This window comes from Boleophthalmus pectinirostris, unplaced genomic scaffold (assembly GCF_026225935.1).
Source record: "Boleophthalmus pectinirostris isolate CB_2022bp ecotype Guang Dong unplaced genomic scaffold, ASM2622593v1 HiC_scaffold_16, whole genome shotgun sequence".
Lineage (NCBI taxonomy): Eukaryota > Metazoa > Chordata > Actinopteri > Gobiiformes > Gobiidae > Boleophthalmus > Boleophthalmus pectinirostris.
In genome coordinates, this window is record NW_026571095.1 from 13,535,518 (window position 1) to 13,552,285 (window position 16,768).

The following is a 16,768-nucleotide window of genomic DNA, read 5'->3' on the forward strand; positions in this document are numbered from 1 at the left end:
ATATTATAAAATACAGTTATTTTTAAAATGTGTTTTTATTAACTCTGAAAATTTAGTTTTTTAGTATCATGAAAACCTACTTCAGTTAGCGCAGTGCTAGAGTATCATGCAGTACTTATTATATAACTTAAATTTACATTTTAGACAGTGTCCCTACTTTTATGAAACTGGGTTGCAGAAATGTATTGTTTGCAGTATGAGAATATTCGTTGTGACTCTCACTATTTGCGTCCTCAGAGGAGTTGGGATAATCATACACTGGCATGGAAGATTGTAGGGTTACTGCCGGACTGGAACTGTAAACAGCGCGGACAAGGCTCATTAGGGCATTCCAGAAAGATCCTCAACTGGGAATTCTGGGAAGTACTCCTCTGCTGTTTGCATTCTTCTTTGGGACAACATTGCTAACTGGACTGCCTGTGATCATGGCCCTGTCCCGAGTAGGAATTACAGGCAGGGGGAATGAAAGCTTGCAGATGTGAATGTTCCCTTTTGTACTGTAAATATGCCAGAGCTGTGACATGCTGCTGCTTCAATGGGACACTACACGCTTTGAAGTTTGACATTCAGGATTGATAGGTCCATATTTGCCAGGAGATTCCTCCTTTCATATTTCTTCAGTAATCCCTGTGGCTGATTCATACATCATACATCCTTATTTGATCTCACTTTAAAGGGCCTATATATACAAAACTGTGAGCTTTAAGGCATGTCAGAATTCTGTTACCTCCTCAAAAACATACTTGAACATTCACACATGTTTGAATAATTCTGATAATTCTAATAAAACTGTCTACATCTCCAGCTCAAATGCCATGTTCCACCTTGTGATGTCATTAACCCTCTCAGGCTCAAATTAATTTTTAGTATCAGGAAAAATCTGATATTTGGGGAAAATTATAATATGAGGTAGTAATACACAATCCTGACTTTTTTATCCTTTGTAAAAAACAAAAGTACTTTGCACTTCTGGCAGGCCGTTTGTGTTTATCCATTCTTGCACAGTCTGCATCATCCATGTTTATCAGCATGGATGGGAGAAAAGGCTCCCGAGTAAAAAAAGCTCATAAAATATGGATGTGGAGTAAGTAGGTAATTGGAATTTAGCGGTTGCAAATCTGCAACGCCTGCCTGGAGAGGAGAAAATAAATATATATTTTACACACTCTACTACATTCATACTAGACAATGTGTGCCAAGTGTCTTACCTAAGGATTTCATAAGTGACAGTTTGCACTAGAGCCACTGCAATCCCACTTTGGCTCTTGGTATTCACAGGGGTCTCCCATCCAAGTACTAACCAGGCCTTGCTTAGCTTTTGAAATCTAATAAGACTGGCCATTGACAAACACATAATTTAGTGGATGTACTTACAGTAGATTAATGCAAAGCAAATGCATTTTTACTTCTCAGAGTTAAAAGAAAGACATTGTACATCTAAAGATGGTGTTCTTCTATTTGTTAATTATAATTGAATGTAACCATGATGTTTAAATACATTATTGTATTATCCTGGTTCAGTGTTCAATCTCAGGCTTGATCACCCCCTGACTGTCATTTCATTATCCAATTCCAGCTCGGGGTCATACTTAGAGGGGTAGGCTCCAACTCCTATGGTACCCCTAATTTGTAAGGCATAAGAAAAAAAAAACTTAAGTAAATGTATGAATACTTTCATACTAGTTTAATGATCAAGTGATGCTGCTGATAAAACTGGGTTATAATGACTAGATTGAAGAGGACTGCATTATCAAAGTAGGTCAAAGCAAATTTTTTTCAACTGGAATAAGAACAAATCATATTTTTCATTGTGACTGTTCATTTGAATTCGTCTCAAAATAGATATTTTTCTTGAGCCGATGTAAAAATAGTCAAAGATATGAGACAGTGGTTCTCTATGACCCCTACAATACAGTCTTTATGTGGTAGCAAACACGCTCAGGCCGGGGGTTTTATCCATTAACATATCTCACAGCTGAATCATGCTCATTTACTGGTAGTCAGTGGAAACATAATGATTTTTTTTTCCAGAATTCAGATTTCAAAATTCTTTGAATTTGATTTTAATAATAGGTGGACAGTGACTCAAGGAGAGAAACTGGTTCCCAGTCGATTGTGTCAGCTATTTACTACAGTCAGACGTGTCAAACAAGGACATGAAGCTATTGTTAACAGCTCTGAACTGTCTTCCTCTTGTGATAAATGTAAACTACTCTTAACACAGTGAGGGACTGACTAATAAACTAGCTAGTAGTGAAAAACATTTAACTTTCTTGGTTGAAATAGCTGTTTCAACCAAGCTATTTTTATGCAATAATTTCAACAACAGACAGGGGAAAGTAAAGCATTGTAACCATGAAAATCTCTTTAGAATTATTTGAATGTTTCCTGAATGATTGGAGAATTATAGTTTCATTTAACCTTTCAGTGTGCACTGAGACCCAACAGATGGCTTAGCAGGACATGTGGGTTTGTAACTTTTTAGTGTGCACAACTTTGGAAAGTTATCATCTTTTTCATGGCATTTTTGCTTGGGATCCAGAATACAGAGTTTTTCAATACTGTACAAAGATGTGACTCTGGTCACCAGGACTGAAAAACATTGCATTGATTTCTGCACAATCAATGGGCAAAACACTATACCTGTTAATATGAGTTGAGATAAATTTGGTCTTATTTGCAAATAGTAGTTGACCCATGAGCTCCTTTATTTCACCTGTGTCACTGTAATAAAGAAATCTGAATGCATGATCAAGTTAGGCCGTGTTTGAAATGCAACAAACCCTCCACAGGGACCAGACTGAAATCAATCTGCATAAAAATGCACATCATTCATTCATTATGGAATAAATACCATTTGCCAGGCAAATGGTATTTAATAAGTTAGCCAAGATTATAAAGGCCACATCCAGTTTACTAGATTACAGATAAATTTGATAGTAATCTATATAACCTGGACACCATCTCACCACACAGCTCCTCTGTTTTATCATACCCTCACACATAGCTAGCCTACATTCCCTTCATTGCGGGTGGACCATGGAAAGCCCCTGGTACATTTACAGTGCTGAGCTCATAGACACAGACCCCACTCTCACTCTCTTTCTACTCGCTGTTGGCCAGAGCCATCAGATCACATGCTATGTGCAGCCTCAGCAGCACAGGCAGAGCTGGGGCCCAAATGAATGGGTGGCATTTGGGTGACCTCCCGGGACAGCAGTGGCCCTGTGGGGGGCTGGGCTCTTTTAGGACAGGCTGACTGGCTAGCTGCTGCTGTGTCAGTTGTTTGTTATTATGTCTGTGTATTGTTTTAACACAAACTGTGCCATTTGGTCAGATCTAGTCCATTTTTATCATTTTATTGACATTGTTTTACACATTTTTCTAGATGTTTTACAATTTGGATGTACTATTCTAGATATTCTTGCTTTTGCTTGTGTTGTTTCAGCTTTCCTTAATTTAAAATGCATTATATATTCATGTATTTTGCCCTTGTCTAATCTATTTCTTTAGTTCTACTTATTTTAGGACTTTTATGCCCATAGTTGACCAGTGGTATACACAACACAGGTCTCACCTTTCCATGTTGACATTCTTCACTGAACAACTGTATGTCTTTTGTCTTGTTATCCCAGTTTACGTTAGCTAATCATTTTACTTAATAACGTATATTCAAACTGTCAGAAATGTAAACCTCTGCCAGATGTGTAAAAAAAAAAAAGATTAATGAATAGAAGAAACCAGTGAAAACAGCAAAAAGGCAACATGATTACAGTGACACTAAACTATTTGCCCTCAGCCCTGTATGACTGATGTGTCTGTACTGAACAGAGGCCAAGTATTCGGGTGTTTTAAGAATACAGGAGGCACTTATGTTGCTATAGTAATGTCAACATGAAACTGTAATAAGCACAATGCAAAAATACACACTCCCCAAAAGTCTGAAGAGTTTTATCTAAAATCATTAGTCATTTGTGGCCCTTTATGTCAACTGCTCTTTATATGAACAAAACAGAATGGCTGTTCTTCTAATGTCAACAGCAAGTGAAGACAAACATTCATAGAGCATACATACAGAACATGTTTGTCATAGTTCTTTCACTTTGAATGCCATTAAGCAGGGCCTAAAGGCAGTACTTATTTTCCCAAGAATTTTCATTTTGTGTTAGTTCTGCCAATTTTTCTTAGTACTTACTTCATAATTTTTAATCTTTTGAAGGAAAAATACTGTTAGCTGTTTGAGGACTATGTTGATACCACACTCCATACAACTGTACAACAACTCACCCTTATGTAACAGATTGCCCCATGTCCTGTCATCATCATATCATCTTTGCACTTTTTTTCTTATGGGCTGTATATAGCCGAGATTATCATTACTTTACGTCTATATTTTATTTTGTTTCTACTTGTACAAGTACGTGTATATAAATATGACTTATTTGACACCAGTCTCTTACTATTGTTATTTTTTTTAGAATTTATTATTACCATTTATCTTTTGTTATTACAATATATTGTAATGTGTGAGTGTTACAACCCAGGCTGTTGGGTTGAGGGAAGTAACAAAAAAAAAAAAAAAAAAGTTAAATGGAATACATTTTTAAGTCTATTTTTAAATTATTTTTAAGCTATTATTTATTATCTGTGTTACCTTTTCCTGCTGTTCTGAAATTGTGCGTTGCAACACTGGAATTTCCCCACTGTGGGACTAATAAAGGCATATCTTATCTTATCTTAAATAAATAATGTTTAATTAACAGGGATGACAGGTAAATTAACAAAACAAACTAAAATATATACAGAAAATAACCTAAACTAAGAACAAAACAACAGAATTAACATACGAGTTTTGTGCCACAAAATGGGTCACGCAGGCTTACACAAAAACACACAAAATTAAAACACAAGTGCCCCAAAGTAAAACCACATAAACCCACAAACAGAATCGAGTAACAAAATTAAAAAAGGTACAAAACAGAACCAAACTACAGAACTAAACACACACAAACACAAAATGGTAAACCAGTCACCAAGGCCAGCAGCCCCGAACAGGTGCTGGCAATCTCCTTAAATAGGGGGCAGCGGCTGCAGGTGAGGTGGGCGTAGACATGCCCCACCAATCATGGGCCAGGACTCCCACAGCAGGAATCAGGACAGCTCAGCAAAATAATATAAAACACACAAAAATTAGAACTGAAGACCTGGTGCCGTAACAGTGAGTTACTGTGTTTGTCTAAGTCTAAGTACTTTTTTCAGTAATGGTCTAGATATAGTAATGGTTAGGAACATACCAGTTGCATTTTCTGGGAGAGAGCAAATTCAGTTTCAGTATTTTTTCATGTCTGTGTTTTTCCCAAAATCTATTTTAAGCTTGAGGCCTTGGCCTGTGTTTTGAGAGTGATTTACTATATATTTCTCTTTACCTGTCTCAGGTAAGATCACTCACATCTGTTTTGTCATCTCCACACTGAACCATCATCCAATTCTGACTCATGTATGAAGTCAGTTTGCTCTGAACTTCTGGAAATTCCCTCCAGTAGCAAAAGGGTTCGACAGGCTCCGACAAGCCCTGATTTCTCCTCTTATCTTCAATAGGGAAAGGGGAAATGGCTTTTTTTAGTTCAGAGGTATATGTTCAAGCCAATTTTTTTCTCAGTTATTAGTCAAATAATAAAATAATATACCAACTTTTCCCACCAGGCTCTTAATTCGTCCATCTCATGACTATCAATTAAAGCCACAGTTTGTATCTTCTTAGCTAAAGTAGACTACAATAAAAGCATGTTTTTTTGTTGTTGTTTTTTATTTATTATTATTTTGGTTGTATTGCACACAAAAAAATCTCTAAAATATACTCTAATTTATTTGGCCTCCTTCTTATTTCCATGGAAATGTTCCTTTGGCTTTAATCTTCCACAGTTTGCAGTAACACATGTCTGTGTCCATGGACAATCTTCCGTATAGTTTTAATTGAACTTAATTTATGTAGTATGTTTTTCTGTGATGAAAAGAGCAGCTTGAAGTGCCAGAAAGTGACATACTATGCCGTTAACAAAGTAAACAAGGACAGAAAAGTATTGAAACTTGGACTTTTTCAACAGCAGAAAAGGTCTACAAACCAGAGACAGAGAGCTTTATGTCTAAATGTAGATCTATAGCAGGAGAGGATTAAGGTGAATCCTGAAGCCTTTGATTTCACACCAAGCTTTGGGAAACTCAAAGACATGGGAAGCGGGTAGTCAGAGGTTTCCTGAGAACAGGATACTGCTGGAGTGCACTGCACCTTGTCCTTGTCTATTGTGTATTGTGAGACAGAGGAAGCTGTCTGTGGATGTGAGAGGAATCCAACACTATCGCTTACATTCCTCATCAGGGCTGCCCTATCAGATGACCTTGTGCTTTATTTTGTCACACTTGTTCCCACACTGTCCATCTCTGTCAAAGACCCCCCCCAGCACATTAGTTAGATTGGGCCCAGTTTAACCTAATTTCCAAATCTGACTTTTATGTGCATAACAGCATAAGAGATACAAAAGAGAGACATATAAAGCAAATCAAATATCTAAATGAACTGAACTTGTCACCTACATTTATCTAAAATATAAGGACATCTCTGTCTAGATAAAACTTTGTCACATTCATATTCCAGGAGTGACATCAACAGTTCTGGCCAATATAAAACCACAAGCTCAACAAGGCAGACCAAACCAGCCTCCCAAATGCAAGGCACATACAGTACTTATCAAAGTAATCAGTTATCATACAATGGAGAAAGCACACACAAGTCTTGCAATGGTAAAGATATATGACCTAGCCTCCAACATTCTAGTTCAAGGAACACTGTTGTGGAGTCATAACATTACTCTATATCACTATTGTCCACAGGTAATCATTTATCACTGTGGACTTGTCTCCTTATTTTGACTGTTCATATTTCTTGTATGATCACCATGACATTAACCCTCAACAGCACACATAGTTCATAGGAAAATTATAACTGATTTACTTGATAGAAATGTTAATAGCAATGACAAGAATAACATGACATAAATTTATTTAACCAGGGCTGTTCCATTTAAATTCAGTATCTCTTTGACAAAACGTTATATGATCCTAAAGTAGTTATACCTCATAAGCACACACTAATTTCTTTAAAAGTTATTCTTACAATGTCTGGTTTAAATTTTAACTCAGACTTTCCAATTCAGAAACTGGTAGTTTGACTCCACATTGTCTTGCTTGTGTCATGTTTCCACTAAAACCTCAAAAATACCAACAGAGACGTTGTGTCTTAATTTAAAAGGTGTCCTCGAGCAGTCACTGCACTGAGGCCTTTCCACGTAAACAAGGGAGATTTATTTATAAAATACACTGTCTGGGTTTGTGTAGACACTCAAGAATTTTTGTGGCCCACTATTTTAGATCTTGATCTATTGTAATGAGTTTCTGAATGTGTCTTCATTTTCAAAGGGGTTGGCCCTGCATTCTTCTGGAGGTTAAAGAGGAAACGTGTTACAATGAATGGCCAGGGGCAATGACCAGCCACAGCAACAGAGGAAGTCATGAGCTGGTGTTAAGTGACCAAGCAGACTTTAGAGAGGTAGGGCTTGGGTTCAGGACAGTGCGGATGTGACAGTGAAATGCAAACATGCTCCAATGTGGTGCTGACCAGCCGCCTGCGTGTGAGAGCCACCCCCAGAGACACAGTGTCTGCATGTTTTAACCAGGTCCTGTTTTAGGACACATCACAAACATGACGAGAATGTGGGTGTGCTCACTTAAGGAGAGACAATCAGGAAGATGACAGAGGACAAACCGCTGTGTGGTCAATACCAATTCACTGGGCCCTATAGATTTTTGGGTCTAATGAGATCATCAGCCCAAGGCAACTGGTCACGAAGCACAATAATCAATTACTGTAACCTGTTTGTTGCACTCATTTCTGGTGCTCTGAATAGCAATGAAAACACTACAAATTACACACGAGTATGCATTAATGATAACAGATTAGTTAAAGTATAACAACGCTATTCCATGCTATTCCAAAGTTATTCAGTACTGAGATACTCAGTATAGGCATGCTTTACAGTTTAAGAGAATAATAAATAGCTGGTCTTGTCTTTTGGCAAACACTTATCATGAAGGCTTGCTTTCCACCTTGAGGCAGGAGGATTATCTCTTCAAAGGAGCACTACTTAAATTGATGATTTACTCATGTATTACTGTCAAACATAGTATCATTTATTTGCATTGTCATAATGAACAATTTACTGCAGTCATAATACTTAAACCCTACTACGAGCAGGATCTCCTTTCACACCTATAGTTTAAAACTAAAAAAAGAGAGCTCAAACAATGCACATGGGACACCAGCAAATAAAAAGTTTAAGAATTTTTTTTGTTTGTTTTTTCTATTTACTATAATTTGACATAAATGTATTGCCCCAAGAGTTAGCACTCCTGCAACAAGGCTTTGAGCCAGTCAATTTTAAGCCAGATACAATTCCTGCGGGTGGCATCCCAAAGGCTCAGTTTTGCAGCTTGCAGTGTGTCACTGGATACAAAGCCTGGGTGTGTTAGAGCATAGACCTATACAGACTTCAGATTCCAGAGGACAGCTGCTGCGCACCACACCAGGACACATGCGCGTGGCATCCAGCGCATTCACTTCAACACACCATCAGTGACCTGCAGTAAATGTTCCCCTCAGTGCAGGGCACATACGGAAAAAATATCTTTATCTTTTTTATATTCTCTATCTTCTTTCAAAAAGAAAATATGATGCTATTACACACAAGATGGCTTAAAACGTTAAACATAAACATGGGAAAAGGCCCATGGTATTATACCCATCATAGGAGGCCGTATAAAAAAGAAAGGATATTTAGACTATTTAGACACTATGGTGTCCTGCAGGGTTTACCCAGCAAAAAATATGGGCCTGGTATTCCCTACGCATATGCCACAACCATTTCCAAGTTCATCCAAAGTCTCAATGGCAACGTGTTTCCCAGAATAGTTATCCCTTCTCTTTGAGTTACCTTATTATAGTTCTATTCTGCAACTGCAGTTTGCACTGGGATTACTCTTTAATAAATGTCAGGTTACCCATGGCAAAAAAAAGGTAAAAGTACAATTACGACTATTGCCTGAGCCACGGCCGCCTGCGCAGCGCCCCTCCCCCGGCCTCCCTCCCTCCCGTGTGGTTTTACGCTTTTGATCCCCGAGGGAGCTCGCGTTTTACATTCCTGGCATTCCGACCTCAGTCCCTCCTTGCCTCGGTTACTTATTATCGCCGCTCTTTCCCTCCACAGTCATTTCACAGCGAGGCAGGACCAAAGCACTACGTCTAATATGAGGCACGTTTAAGTTGGAACTACTCCGGAAAAACGACATTTTACTCAACTAAAAGGATATTACCATGATGAGCGCGTGAGCTGGTAAGAACAATGTTTTCCTTTTTATTCAAACACAGCATAACGACTTAAAAACGGAATTAAAGTGCCGTGAACGAGGCCATGTTGTTCGAATATACATGTAGTTTGACTCAAAAGTTAGTTTGATAGCTTTAAACAAGTTCTAGGACGCTCGTTGTTAAAAAGTTAATTCTTTTCTTACGCGGTTTGTGTGCTTTTGCTCCCCCGTGAGATAGGAATTTTTGGCGCATACATTTTTGCCTGCGATGGAAAATGTGTCCACATACCTGCACTGTCGCTGTTGGGAAGTGTTTTCTTGCCTGATTGCACATTAATTACAGAAATTGTTTATGAATTTGGAAGGCATCTCGATGGGCATACAACTTCCAGTCTATATTTTGATTTCTATGGCCGCAGTGTTTGTTCTTAAAGTGGCATGTAGGGCAATGTGTGTTTGTATTTATCAATGTCATATCACAGTAATACTAATTAACTTTCTCATTCTCACACAGGTTTACAGCAGATCTATTTGAGACTTTGGATCAGTCCCATAGATAGAAAAGAGAGCACTATGTCATCCACAGAGGAGCCTTCTGGCACAGTCCTGCACAGACTCATCCAGGAACAGCTCCGATATGGAAACCCCACAGACGCACGCACCTTACTGGCCATCCAGCAGCAGGCACTGCGCGGAGGCAGCGGCAGTGCACCGAGCAGTGGAGGAGATATGAGCCGAAGCCCCCGCTCATCTCTGGAGAGTCTGACCCTAGAGGAGCCCTCGTCCCCTCAGCTATCAGCCCGACAGGAGCCCCAGGGCCAGGAGCATCAAGGGGACTACCAGCACTCAGAGAGCACCTTCCAGCTTTTCCAGCACCATGGTGAACCCCTACCTACATATGACCAGGCAAAGGTCCATTCTCAGTACCTGGCCTCACACTGGGACCCCACAGGCCCAGTCATGCAGCTCCATGAGGGGGCCTTCCACGCAGAGGCAGACCATATGGACCTGAAGTGCAACCATGCTCGATCTCTGAGTGAGCAGCGTATGCAGATGTCTCTTGAAAGGATTGACACGGCCAAAGCAGAAGCACTCAAAAGCACTTCTCACAGCTACCCGGAGCTGCCTTACTACAGCCCACCAGGCCAGGACAAACGCTGCCCTCCTCCAGAGTACTCAAGTCCCATTCAGGGCCAAGGATTTATCCCTCACCAGTTCCAAGAGCCAGTGCAAAGGTACTACCAGGACCTACTCATTTTACACTACTTATGGCATCAGCAGAGAAATGTTAACAATCTGTGGAGCGTAGGAGTCAAGTTTGTTTCACACGCTATAACACCTCATGCCTTTAAAGTTAGTCACTCTACGTTTCTCCATGTGAACCAATCAAGTTTCCTTCTTGAAAATAGACTCAAGCAAAACAAGTCCAAGAATGTCTGCAATGCTTTGCTCATTGTAACAAGAGAGCTTAACATGCTGGCATTGTCTTGCTGATGAAACCATGTGTATTTCTGATGTAGGCTTTAAGTCAGCAAACATGAAGCCTTGCTAATGTGTCTCCTTTTATTTCTTTCTCTAGGTTTGAGCAGCCAGGTGATGTCCCTGGCTATGGCTCATTACACAGCCTGCCACCTGCTGGTTTGGAGGAGCCCAACCAAGTGGAGCTATTGCTGATGGAGAATGAGAGCTGAGACAGGAGCTAGAAGTCCACAGAGAGAAAGGAGGGCGTATTCAGAAGGTAAAAAGAACATCATTGTTACATCTACCAGCTTGACACATGTTTTACTGAATATTTACAACAGAAACACTTGATGTGTCTGTGTGTGTCTGTGTGTGTGCACTATAGTCTTTTTACCCACCTGTCAACATAACACAACCCCAGTGAGCAGTTGTCAGCTAATCCTGCACGCACTTGCCCATCTGGAAGGGCAGAGGACACCCGCAGCTGCCACATTTCATAGCATGGGTGACTGTTGCGCTGTTTACACACTGGACTTATTGTGGAGCTGACCCAGTGGCAGTCAAAATATGTGCTCCTTAGTTTCCATCTCAGTCATCACTTGTCACTCAGTAGTCATTTGGTGTCTCTTCTTCCCTAACTGCCTTTCACTATCACTACTAAACAGGGCTAAAACATGATGTCGTGCCTCCTTTTACAACAGTCATTTGACACCTTAAGCCAATCATTGTAAATCTTATTGCACTGTGCTGGAGTTATGTCACATGGTTACCCTGGTCTCAGCCTTAAAGAATGGTAATTGCTGAGGTTGGAAACTTTTCCCCGTCCGCCGCAGCCCTGAGTAAACATGCCTGTGTGACTGCTGTAATGGTGGGTGTCTCTTTGCAGTCTCCACAGCCCAGGCACAGGCATGTACACCTTCCGCGTGCTGGCAGCCTTCCCAGAATCCTTTTACACTGTGTGTGTGTGTGTGTGTGTATATGTGTGTGTGTGTGTGCTGTGAAGTTGTGTTGTGTACAAGCTTTTTTATGCACTCACACCTGGAACATGAGCTATCAGCCTCAGGAATGTAGATATAAATCAGTCACACAGGGAGTGGTGCAGACTAAAATTCCTTCTCCAAATTATACCACAAACATACTGTACATACTGGCTAAGTGTACTTTACAATCCCCTATATAAACATGTAGTCTGTGTTCTGTTAAAACATGAACCAAAACTCCTCCAAAGTTACTCCTTGGCAAATAAAGTAGGCTAACCAAAACTGTCCTCTTTCCACTTTTCTATTTCTGTATTCCTTGTCCTTCCCCCTTTCCTTTCACTTCCCAGTTGGAGCAGGAGATCCAGCGCATTTCTGAGGCCTATGAAACCCTAATGAAGGGCAGCACAAAGAGGGAAACTCTGGAGCAGACACTGAGGAGGAGGCTGGTGGCTGAGGTCAGAAGACTTCAGGATTTTAACAGAGACCTAAGAGGTATGAGCCTCTAAAGAACTCTCACTCACTACTGGTGTAAAAAAAAGTGGATGTGCTAACCAAGATCTAAATTTGTCACAGAAAACTTGGAAAATGCCAGATCGCATGTTGCAAAAGAAGCACAGGCCGCAGACCACAACCAGCACATCATGGCTAAACTCCTTGAACAAAGTGAGTATTGCGTGTTCCCTGCTTTCTTAACTATCCACATGTATGATTGGATTGTAGCAAAGTGAAGGAGGCTCATTTGTAGTTGAGGACTTCTACTTGGAGTAGGAATTCTACTTGCATAACCTCAGCTTGTTTGTAAGGAGGCTTAAACTGAAGAATTCAATCTAAATGGCCCCCTGAAAGGAACCATAAATTGACAGAGCAGCTATGAAAGTGGTCAAATTAGCTTCCCTACCTGTGATTCATATTGTCTGTGTTAAAAGTAGGGAAGCTGTGTTTATGTAGTCTTGATGAGGAATGCTGTGTGCTATGTGGGTCAAAGGGATAGGGCAGCTTTCACCGCCTTCCTCTTCTGTCTTCCTCTCAACATACCGAGAGTGCTTCACTTAATGAAGAACACTGGGCTCCATGTTGGGGGCTCTGGTACTTATTATCAGCTTCATAGAAAGGATCAGTTTCATGCTATGGTGGGAATTAGCTATAAACCACAGTTGCTGTAATAAATTCTTTTTGTCATAGATGAAGAGCAGAACAGTGAACGTGAGCGCATGGAACGGGAACTACAGCGTCTGAGGTCGACGGCAGAGGAGCAGACCCTGAAAGCAAAGCGCTTGGAGGATGCCCTGGAGACTGCGCTGGGGCGAGGGCGACAGTTGGAGGAGGAGCTCAGGCGGAAGCGGGCGTATGTGGAGAAGGTGGAGAGGCTGCAGAGTGCCCTGGCACAGCTGCAGTCCACCTGTGAGAAACGGGAAAGCCTCGAGATGAAGCTCAGGACGAGACTAGAGCAGGAGCTGCGCACCTTGAGGGCACAGCAGGTAAAGCAAAACCATACACAACATTATATAATATAAAGCCTTGCTGCGGAACATTTCAATCAATAAATGGAATGTAAAGTAAATAGTAAAGTAAATAGAAAGTTACGAGTTTGTACAGACCCAACTCATATCTTTTTTGGAGGCGCCATCTAGAATAGTTGTCTCCAAGAAGATATTGCAACTTTATTTTAAAAAAGACATTTTACTAATTATAAACTGCAATATTCTTCTGCTCTGTCTTATAATGGCAATATACAGTAATCTATTTTCAGTTATGGTATTTTTAATTTAAAAATGGCTATGTGACATTTATAAATCCTTTGTATACACCAGCTCTTGTAAATTATGGCTAAAAGTGATCAGTAGTTTTAATTCTTGTGCTTTTTTCTTACAGAGGCAGACACAGCCCCCAGGAACAACTATGAGCTCTCTCCAAGAACGTCTTCAGGAAAAGGAGGAGCGGATCTTAGCCCTGGAGGCAGACATGGTGCGCTGGGAACAGAAGTATTTAGAGGAAAGCACTATGAGGCAGTTTGCAATGGAGGTGGCTGCAACTGCTGCCGCTCAGAGGTAAGAAAGGAATTGACTTCTTTTGTGGCACCTTATAACATATACTTATTTTTCACCTAAATTAACCTGTAATTTACCATTGATTGCAGGGACACCACCATCATTAACCACTCACCCTGCCACTCCTCTAACAATAGTTTCAATGATGACCTACCGCCTGCAGACTACAGGAATCAAGAGATGGAAAACAGGTACAATCTAAATCTATATAGTTATGAAATTCTGCAACCAAGTGCTTTGCAGTTGTTAACTAAAATGCTGTCTTTTATCTTTTGTAGAATTCGGGCTCTTTATGCCCAGATTTTGGAAAAGGATGCTGTAATAAAAATCCTCAACCAGCGGTTACACCAGGACCAAAGGAAAAGGGAAGACAGTCCTGCAAATCTCTATAGTACCACAGGGGCACCTCTGAGACCAGCCTCCTCCACTCCTGTGATCTGCACTGGCATCAGCAGCACTAAGAGCAGAGGTGAGCTATATTATGTTGCCTTGTTTGAATCGTTTATGGTTGATGATACCAAAGCCATGGCCCACTGTGTGTTGCACATTACTGAGTTGGTCATATTTGTACTCACCATACCCTGTTACACTGCAACCTTGTCATCTCTGAGTTATTTATTTACACAGCCTTTTCAATTATGTCTTTCAGGGAAGAGTCTTTCAGACGATCAGACTTCTCCAAATAGACAATTCTCTGCACAATCTGAGCCGGGGACTCTGGAGCGACCGGTGACAGGAACTAAAGCCAAACTGGCTTCAAGTCTAACAAAGCTTAACACTGGTAAGAATATGATTATTTATTCTATGGTTTTCTCTCTAAGATGCATACACACAATAAACAATATGTACATAAGTGCATTTCAATTTATGTAGGCCCTTGTATGTGGCAGGTCAAGGTTTATTTTTTTGAGCCTTAATATACGTGTATGGTTAGATCAACTTTGTTATTGCATTTGAGCATGAATTTTTTGTTTCAATATTTTTATTTTGTCTTTATTTTTCAGAGAAGGCAGTGCCTAAAAAGTTGCTACTAAACCCATTCAAAGGCTTGGATGAATTGGAGACAGAGGCTGTGGAAATCTTTATTTAAATAATCTGGAAATGGGACACTGAGCAAGTGTCTGTGAATGACAAAAGAAAGTTTGAAAAAGGACAGATCTTTGGGCCAGAGCTGTGCTCTGACTCACCCTTGACCTCTGGCTGAGCAGCTGCTGGCAGTGTGCACAGCCACAGAGAGGAGACACATCTGAGGTACTTGGACAGTATTTTGGATTGTAATAGGACAACATGTTTTCTCAGAGTGAATGCCAAAATATTTATATTCTCTATAGTATATATGTGAAATGTTGCTGCTTTCCCCATCCTTAAATATTATTTCCCAACTGAAAAAAGCTAGATATTTATTGTGGTTTCTACATTTTCTAAAATATATAATATATGTGGCGCACAGACTTGCATTCCCCTCCTTGTCAAGTTATAATTCTCAGCAATCCCAATTCAGATCTGGAATCTATTCCCATCATTGATAACGTGATAACACTTATTGCTCCTGTAGTCTGTCATATTCCCTTAGCCTCTGTAGCTGGATCTACAGAGGTTTATGGCTCTGTGACCAGAAGGTGCCTAGTATATTATTAAACAAAAGTACTTCTTGACAAAATGTTTGCTTGTATGATAATATTGTGAAAGTAACGTGGCTGCTCTGCAGGTCAGAATGCCACTGGAGGGGGAGGAAAACTACTCTGTGTTTACTGTGAGCTTCTAAACTAACAGGTTAAGTTTATTAATATATTGTTATATATGTATTTTTACAGATATTTGTATTATTTTAGATATTGCAATGAGCTAAATGCCAAAGAGTTATGTTCTGACAATCACGGTCTTGTCTACCTGTATACAAGTGTTAATTCCATGTGACATTTCTGTGAACTTCAAACAATATGAAGGTTTTTACAGTTGAATGCAACATTTCATAAACAGTAAAATGTTAAAATATGCCTGTTATTATTATTATTTTTTTAGTTTAGTGTAATCATAAACATTGTGGTAAGTCACAGTATGATGAAGATTTCTTTCTTTGTTGTCCTGTGTGCTCTTGTTCCACCACTAAGGCGAGGGCTCTTCATTAATGAATACCAGAGCTGCATTCTTTTGGGTTCAACTTTCTCGAGTGGCCCGCTCTCTTGTTCTCCTCTTGCCATCGGGAGCGTGCTTGACATAGATCACATTCTCACAGGGACACGTAACCTTATATGTGACAAAGAAGTTTCTCCCAGATTAATCCGCCGCTAATACCTTTTCAAATTCCTGCTTGCTGCCGTACACCTTTTCTAAACAATCAACATTCTTAATACTTTGTTGAGCGTGACAACAACAACCAAACATGCCAGTACACAACATTTTTAATTTAGTCTATAATAACATAATAATATGTTGGTTATATTTTGGATTGACTGAATGAACCACACATGGCAAGATATAATTTAATTGTGGAGTGAGTTTATTTTAAAAATATACAAAATATGAATCAGTGATTGTGTTTTTATATATAAATTACAACTGATAATAAACAAAAACATTAATTGAATTAGTATTTGTTTGATTTAAAAATAATAATAATAAAATAAAGATTATTTTAAAAATTACCCAAGAGCTGATGTGATGGGAAAATGAGCAGGAAATGATGGTATGTGGTGCCATAAATCGTGTGAAGTTTGCTAGTCTTATATACTTACTGACAACATTGTGAAGTCTTTGCCAACATTCCTCTGAGGATGTGAAAGGCAGTGGACATGTTTGGACTCCACTCCTGTTTCCCAGAAATGAAATGAAGAAAGATGATAGGACATAAATGAAAGTCAA

The 16,768-nt window shown here is 39.7% G+C and overlaps 1 protein-coding gene across 1 annotated transcript; it reads left to right on the plus strand.

The window, feature by feature from the left end:
• Positions 1 to 9,232: 9,232 nt before the first annotated feature.
• On the plus strand, positions 9,233 to 15,902 carry amotl2b (angiomotin like 2b). Its single transcript, XM_055152071.1, is given in 12 exon segments — positions 9,233 to 9,443; positions 9,932 to 10,688; positions 10,997 to 11,100; positions 11,103 to 11,155; positions 12,206 to 12,350; positions 12,432 to 12,521; positions 13,041 to 13,336; positions 13,731 to 13,906; positions 13,996 to 14,097; positions 14,185 to 14,375; positions 14,556 to 14,687; positions 14,911 to 15,902. Coding segments are annotated over 11 exon segments (2,073 nt in total). The 5' UTR covers positions 9,233 to 9,443; positions 9,932 to 9,990; the 3' UTR covers positions 14,997 to 15,902.
• The last annotated feature ends 866 nt before the right edge of the window (positions 15,903 to 16,768 follow it).